Consider the following 8,535-nt stretch of genomic DNA (forward strand, 5'->3'; position numbering starts at 1 on the left):
TGTTTCAGTTAGTGGAATAGTTTCATTTTTAAAGTGAAAGTATTTGACATGAGTGTTTTTGTTTCACTTTTGACACGTAATACTTAAATAGTGGAGGAGATATTATGTTGCCGTGGGCTCGAACTCTGCAAGAAGTTAAAATTTTTTTTTTGACTAAAACACAACCGGAACCCTAAGTAAGACATGTGTAAAATTTGAATGAAATTGGTTGTGTAGTTCTCGAGTTTTAGGGAAACACACACACACACACACACACACACACACATTCTCATTTTTATATATATAGATAATGATTATCTGACCTCCTCTCATTGACTTTTGTATCAAATAAAGCAAAAACCTTCCACTTATGATTTTTAACACAAGTTGTGGCGCTCAAGTGTATTGAACTAAAACGAGAGGTCACGTTCAGCAGTAAAAAAAAACATGACAAACTTTATAAATGCATGGAAATACCAGGTGTTTGAGGGATCCTGACATGATATGTAACTGCTGGATTTTAATTAAAACTATATGAGAAGAAAGTTCACATCCAGAACTTTCATATGATATAAAATTTTCCTTGAATAATATTTATTTTAACATGAAAATGATGAACCAGAAAACGTGATATTGTGTATTGAAACTGTGCCTGTCTCCATTGAATGGTATTCTATAGTAATACCTACTTGAATATAACATACCAGAAAAGTCACATTTCAAATGCCAACTGAACTATTTGTCAGCAATGAAAAGCTGACAAATAGAAATTATTTGTCAGCAATGAAAAGCTGACAAATAGAAATTATTTGTTAGCAATGAAAAGCTGCCAAATAGAAATGGTAAAAGAAAAACATGGAGTATAGCAGGCATGGCTGTGTGATAAGAAGTTTGCTTTCCAAACACATTGTTCTAGGTTTAGTTCCACTGTGTAGCACTTAGGTAAGTGTCTTCTATTATAACTACAGACCTCCCAAAATCTTGTCAGTGGATTTGGTAGATGCAAATTGAAAGAAACCTGTTGTGTATATAAATATGTATCTGTGTATACATATCTGCATTTGAACTAAATTTGATGAAAGGGTGTGTGATGTGTTTGCCTTCCTATTTACTAGAGCTTTAGTTAATACAGTTAATATTTAAGAGATGAGGAATTATGTACATTATTTACATTTGACGGATATTTGTCCTCATCTTGTTTGTTGTTAACACGTTTCGGCTGTGACCTGAATAATAATAATAATAATAACAATAATGATAATAATAATAATAACAATAACAACAACAACATTGAAAAATACCTTAGGAATGAGAACCCAGGTTCAAAATTTCCCCAAGACACCTGATGAAGGCTGGAGGGTCTATCAGCCAAAACGTTGTGTTAACAACAAACAAGATGAGGACAAATATCCGTTAAATGTAAATAATGTAAATAATAGAACTTTAGTTTTTGCAACATTGACTCTAAGGCCCTTTGACTCTAAACCTAGCTTCCACACCTGGAATTTCTTCTCTAGTTCTGGTAGTGATTCTGCTATGAGGACCAGGTCATCAGCATAGAGGAGCTCCCAGGGGCAACTTGTTTTGAATTCCTCTGTTATTGCCTGGAGGACTATGATGAATAAGAGGGGGCTGAGGGCTGATCCTTGATGGACCCCTACTTCAACCTGGAATTCTTCAGTATACTCATTGCCAACCCTAACCTTACTAATGGCATCTGTGTATAGGGCCTGTACAACCCTTATTAAACATTTGTCAATCTCCAGCTTCTGCATCACCCACCAGATAAGGAATCAAAGGCTTTCTCCAAGTCCACAAAAGCCAAGTATAGGGGTTTATTTTTGGCTAGGTATTTCTCCTGCAGTTGCTGTACCAGGAATATAGCATCAGTGGTGCTTCTACCTGGCAAAGAAACGAACTGCATCTCATCTAAGCAGACTCTCTCCTCAAATAGTTGGGCTATGACCCTCTCTGTGACCTTCATCATCTGATCCAGCAGTTTGATACCCATGTAATTATTTCTATCTAAAGCATCACCTTTACCTTTGTAGCAGTTGATTATGGTGCTGCCACACAAGTCATTCGGTACGACTCCTTCATGAACTACCTGATTTATGATACGGGTGACTAGACTATAACCCACACCGCCAGATATCTCAGGGGTGATTCCTGATGGGCTGGGGGCTTTCCCTGTCTTCATATCCTTAATTGCTTTATCTACCAGGGTACAGTCAATTCAAGTAGCTGGTTCCCCAATTGGGTCAACCTTTGGCAGACTCTCCTCCTCCCATTCATTCTTCACATGCAACAGTCTTGCGTAATGGCATCGCCAAGCCTCTTTCTTTGCAGAATCATTAAAAGCAAGTGCACCATCATCCATATGGACACATTTTTCTCCAATGACAACACAATTTTCTCTCACACACTGTCTTGCAATCCAAAATACTTCACTTCTTTGGTCTTCACACCGCTCAACATTGACAAACTTCTTTTCTACTTCTCCCTTGGTTATATAGACCTGTCTCCTAGCTTCCCTTCTGGTTATCTGATACCATTCCCTGCTACCCTCACTCTTCCAGGCCTGTTTCTTTGCTCTAATGGCCCTGTCTCTAGTATTGTTCCACCACCATGTTACCCTAGGAAGGGACTCTGGACCAGCCACAGATTTGGTCTGTGGTGCTCAGCAAGCTGTGTCGCAAGAATTCTCAGTTGCCTTCTATGTCACAAGTCTGTAGCTCCTCCTCACTCTCATCAAATTTCTCAGTGAAGATATCCTTAAATCTCTGACCATGTGAAGGGTTCTTAAGCTTCCATATCCTTCTTTTCCAGATTGGTCTTCTTCTTGGTATCCTTCTGGCCTCGAGTCTAAAGTCACTAACAGCTAGTCTATGTTGGGGGGTACATTCTTCACCAGGGAGGGTCTTTGTATTTAAGAGCAACAATGCACCCTGCTGTCTTGTGAGAATGAAATCAATCTGGCTAGTAGAGTCACCTGATGGATAGGTTATCAGGTGGCTGCTAGCTTCCAGAAGTTGATGTTGCAGATCAATAGGTTATTTGTATCACAGAACTCCAGGAGACTAGCTCCCTCTTTGTTTTGAGAATCAATTCCATGGCTTTCATGGAAGATACCAGGTCGCCATCCAATATGCCAATTAAAATCTCCAGCCACAAAGATGAGATCATTGTCACTCATCTTTGAGGTAACCTGCTGAAGAATATCATAAAAGTGATCCTTCTCTTTATTTGGTAAGCCTGCGTGTGGAGCGTAGGCAGAAATAATTGTAGCTATACTATTCTGCAAGACTAGCCAGAGTTTAAGCCCTCTATCACACACCCTGACTACCTCTATGACTTTATCTACTTATTTCTCTGCACAAAGTATGCTCACACCCTCTACTCTGTCACTGTTACCGGAAGAGTTTATACCTATGTGCCTTGCCTGTGACGACCCTGGCTGAAACTCCTCTCCACATTATCCTTTGTATGCAGCATACATCAACATGCCTCCGTTCAAGCATCTCTACAATCTCACTTGACCTACATTTCAATGTGCCTACATTTACAAGCACAGGAGTGGCTATGTGGTAAGAAGCTTGCTTCCCAACCGCATAGTTCCGGGTTCAGTCCCACAGCATGGCACCTTGGGCAAGTTTCTTCTACTACTGCCTAAGGCCAACCAAAGTCTTTGTAAGTGGATTTGTAGACGGAAACTGAAAGAAGCTTGTCTTGTGTGTGTGTGTATTTGTATGTCTGTTTGACCCCCACCCACCATCACTTGACAACCAATGTTGGTGTGTTTAGCAGTTCAGCAAAAGAGACTGATAGAATAGGTACTAGGCTTACAAAGAATGAGACTTGGGGTCGATTTGTTCAACTAAAGGCGGTGCTCCAGCATGCCTGCAGTCAAATGACTGAAACAAGTAAAAGAATATATATGTATATAAATATATATATATATATATATATACAATTGCAGTGTGGTAGGTGTTTATAAGCCATTTAAAATAACACACAAAAACCGTTAGATTCACTTCAACATTTAAATTTAATTTGTCAAAATATTTTCGTTGTATGCATGTATATCTGTTTGTGCGTGTACACATGCATACGCGCACACATGTACACGCACATACAAACATACATACATACACACATACATACGTACATATATATCATGAACTAACTGTTACTTTCTCAGATGCAGCACAGAATTTTGTCAGTGAACCGCTAGCGGTCTCAAAGCGACGAAAATATTTTGACAAATTAAATTTAAATGTTGAAGTGAATCTAACGGTTTTTGTGTGTTATTTTAAATGGCTTATAAACACCTTCCACGCTGCAATTGTTTTCGTTCCAGCACATGATCTCAGATCAGGTCACTTGCTATGCAAGTACATCTCCGCAATATATATATATATATATAGACAGAGAATGATAAATGTGGGTGTATATGTATGTATATATGTGTGTGTTTGTATGTATGCATGTATATACACACACACACACACACTTATTTCTGTTAATGTTCTGTAACATGAGGACCAGAGACTTGAAGTGTTTTGAATTACAAGACAGTGTGTGAAAGAAAAATCATGATGTCATAGGAGAGAAATATGTCTGCATGGATGATAGTTCATTTCCATTTGAGGATTCTGCAAAGAAAGAGGTTTGGAAATGCCATTATGAAAGACTGCTAAATGTGGAGAATGCAAGGGAGAGTCTGCCAAATGTAGGCCCAACTGAGGGACCAGCTATCCAAGTTGACAGTAGCTTGGTAAATAAAGCAATTAAGGATATGAAGACACTGAACCTCCCCCCCTCCTTCATCAGGAATCATTACTGAGATGCTTAAAATTTTTGACAACCTGTATAGTTAATCAAGTTGGCCACAGGGGGAGTCATATCCAACAATTGATGTAGCAGCATTATAATCAACTGCTACAAAGAAAAAAGTGATGCCCTAGATATAAATAATTACAGAGGTATCAAATTGCTAGACAAGAAAGGGTTGTAATTAGGAAGAGAGTTAGTGTAGATGGGATGCAGTTCAGGTAGGAGCACAGCTGATGGTATATTCTTGGTTAGGCAACTGCAGGAGAAGTATTTAGCCAAAAATAAACCTCTGTACCTGGCTTTTGTCGACATGGAGAAAGCTTTTGACAGGATTCCCCACTCCCTTATCTGGTGGTCAATGTGGAAGCTAGGGATAGATGAGTGGTTAGTCAGAGTGATACAAGCTATGTACAAGGATGCTGCCAGTAAGGTGAAGGTTGGTAATGAATTGTACAGGTGGAAGTTCACCAAGGTTCAGTTCTCAGCCCTCTCTTGTTTATCTTAGTCCTCCAGGCCTTAACAGAGGAATTCAAGACCAGTTGTCCCTGGGATCTTGCTCTTATAGCTGAATCACTACCTGACTGAGAGAAGAAATTTTAGATGTGGAAACAAGACCTGAAATCTAAGGACCTTAGAGCTAATAAACAAAAATCTAAGTCCTAGTAAGTAGAAAAACAAACTACAACTCCCTTCTGGAAGATAGCCTTGTTTGATATGTAAGAAGGGTGTTGGTAGAAACTCTATACATTGTACTCAGTGAAAACTTTCGACACATAAGAAGTGTAGCAGTATCGCAAAGAAAATAATGAAGAAAATAGTCTTTATGTGTAGCAAATGTGCAGGAACAATAAGCACTAAAAATGTGCAAACAATAGACTCCCTCAAATGCGTGGAGGGCTCAGAAGTAGGAGATAGCTTCTGTTACAGAGGAGATCAAGTTAGCAGTGGTGGAGGAAGTTCTGAAAGTGTAGTTGCTAGAATAAGAATGGGCTGAGCAAAGTTCAGAGAGCGTCTGCCTTTGTTGGTAATTAAGGGCCGCTCCCTCAGCGTGAAAAGCGGATTGTATGATGCCTGTGTACGTACAGCTATGTTACTTGGCAGTGAAACATGGGCTTTGACTATGTAGGACTTGTGAAGGCTTGAAAGAAATGAAGTTAGCATGCTCCACTGGATGGGTAATGTCAGTGTGTATGCACGACCGTGTAAATGATTTAAGAAGAAAACTGAGGCATCAGAGAAAACTGCGCTGATTTGGTCATGTGACACGTATGGATGAGGACAGCTGTGTAAAGAAGTGCCAAGCTCTATTGTGGAGGGTACCTGTAGAAGGGATAAACTGAGGAAATGACAAGGGACCGGGAGATGTGGCAATTTGTTGTACTTGACAATACGCGTCAAGCTAAGTAAAATCGCTGTCTTCAACACGTACAGGTTTGTCCCGTCAGGTGCCGGTGCCACATAAAAAGCACCCGTGCCGGTGCTGCATAAGCGCACCTATGCTGGTGGCACATTAAAAGCACCCAACACACTCTGTAAAGTGGTTGGCGTTATGAAGGGCATCCAGCCGTAGAAACCATGCCACAATAGACACTTGGAGTCTGGACAACTCCATGTCAAACAGTTCAACCCATGCCAGCATTGAAAGCGAACGTTAAACGATCATGATGATATATATGTATGTATGTGAGAGTGCACATATTTATATATTCACCTATGCATGTGCATATATATACACAAGTGTGTGTGAGAGTGTGAATGCGTGTGCTTACGCGCATGTTTGTTTACATTTCTTAGATCGATAAGATCTGTAAATTATGTCATTTTTTACTTGTAAAAGAAAGACAAAAGAGTCTAATATCTAATTTCATATACATATCTATGTGTGTGTATGAAACTGATAAACTAAATACAATTTATAAAAATTTGCTGTTTTATTTTGATTAAAATACCAGTGACTTCAGAGCAAAACCTTTTTACTAGAGTTCGCCAGCATAAATGCGTCTCTGTCACTCACTCCTACTACATTTGTTATTTTAGTCTCTCTCTCTCAAACACACACATATACTATTTAATAAACACAGTATATATTTGTATGATCTATTATATATATATATATATATATATATATATATATTTCGAATGAAGCATTTTTATATATACAAGCATGGGTGCATATTATAAACGATTTTCGTGTTTCCGAAGACAATACTAGTATTATTTTATGTTTTCAGTATGACAGTTTCGTGTATAGATGTTTAAATAAAAATATTCCCTAAAAACTAATTAGAGAGAGAAAGACATACTTTGAAATGTTACGTTGAACAAAAATCAATAAATCTGAATATAGCATACAAGTATTTATAGGTTATCGTTTGTAAATATATAAATATAACTGCTAAACATCTCTATACACACAGCCTGAGCTCAGAAACTGGTTACTACTGACATAGCATTATAGCATGGATTTATGGTAAGCATTGATCCATTAACCGTTGATAGAAAACTTATAGGTGTAGGCGACTCCTTTCTAACATAACATGGTTCTATTTGTTGCAATAACATCAAAACAAAGCTTAGTCAAATCATCCAACATAACTACAACGTTCAGTAGAGTCATAGGTTCTATTATAACCCATGGAACGTATGTTAAATTTACATGTGTAACATATTCGAAACAAATGTAAATATTTTATCACTCTTGATGAGAAGACGACATAAAAAGACGACATTAACACAAACAAGTGTAACTAAGCTAGACGAGTAAAAAAAAAAGATGTTGATTTGCTTTCCTCACGCCCCCTGTTACTAAAAATAGAACAAAATATAGAGAAAATGTTCTAATGTAATACAAAATATTATTTGGACTTAAATGTCAATCACACTTCAGAGACGAATGAATAGAAGAAAGAGGTGGACAAAAATGGCGTCCGGGTATCGTTTCAAAAGTGATTAAGTAAAATGTCCAGGAGACTTGCGGACCTCACTTTTAAAATACCAGAACATGATGATATTTTGGCTTTTGTCCAAAGCAGAGGTAGAAAGTGGGACGGTGAGAGGGAGCGGCAAAGATAGAAATAACACTTTTAACAGCTGGTTATATAAAATCAAAAAGGTAAATAATAAACTTTAAAAAGAAAAAAAAGGTCCATATTTAAAAACAAGATTGAGAAAATTTTTAAAATTATTTTCTGCATACAATAGGAAAATTTAAAGCTAACAAGAAAGTAAAATGTTTGCAAATATTACCTGAGATATTGCAGACATGACTAGATCATTAGAAGTAAGGCTTTCTCGAAGAGTCGTAAATGATGGGCGGAAAACACTTTGATACGAAGAATCCCTCAGTGGTAAATTCCAAATAACTGGAGTGTATCAAAGTTTGCAGTAACGATCGCAAATAGCCCAGTAGTTAAAAAAAAAAGGACATTGAAAAGAAAAGGTATATTGCCCTCACGAGATAATGAAGTGGAGCTTATAAAAGACAGTTAAATGGTGTAAGAGGTGGGTTGAGGTATCGAGAAAATGGTCAACTGAAGAATCTTTAAATTACATCCTGAGTGTTTTACTAAACTTATAGAAAAGGAGGTCATATCACAAGTTCTGCTTATCAAATGAAAACTTTTCGGCATTACTGAAACCGCATGAGACACAATTATTATTATAACAGTATCACCATAGCTTTTCAACACCTTTAAAAAGAAAAAAAAAAAAAACTGATAC

The 8,535-nt window shown here is 37.7% G+C and overlaps 1 protein-coding gene across 2 annotated transcripts in view; it reads right to left on the reverse strand.

Annotated features, from left to right (window-relative positions):
* LOC106880691 (rab-3A-interacting protein-like) overlaps positions 1-8,529 on the reverse strand; it is a 67,452-nt gene extending 58,923 nt beyond the window's left edge. The window contains exons 1-2 of one of the 2 annotated variants that reach the window (XM_052978407.1): positions 8,062-8,529; positions 1,151-1,205 (exon numbers count right to left, since the gene is read on the reverse strand). Coding sequence is in view for 1 of the 2 variants with exons in the window: in XM_014930761.2 (XP_014786247.2) it covers positions 8,062-8,079 (18 nt within the window). In the remaining variant the exon portion in view is untranslated. The remainder of the gene's footprint in view (positions 1-1,150; positions 1,206-8,061) is intronic. The other variant, XM_014930761.2, reaches the window with a different exon arrangement.
* Between the last annotated feature and the right edge of the window lie 6 nt (positions 8,530-8,535).

This window comes from Octopus bimaculoides, chromosome 2 (genome assembly GCF_001194135.2).
Source record: "Octopus bimaculoides isolate UCB-OBI-ISO-001 chromosome 2, ASM119413v2, whole genome shotgun sequence".
Taxonomy (NCBI): Eukaryota; Metazoa; Mollusca; class Cephalopoda; order Octopoda; family Octopodidae; genus Octopus; species Octopus bimaculoides.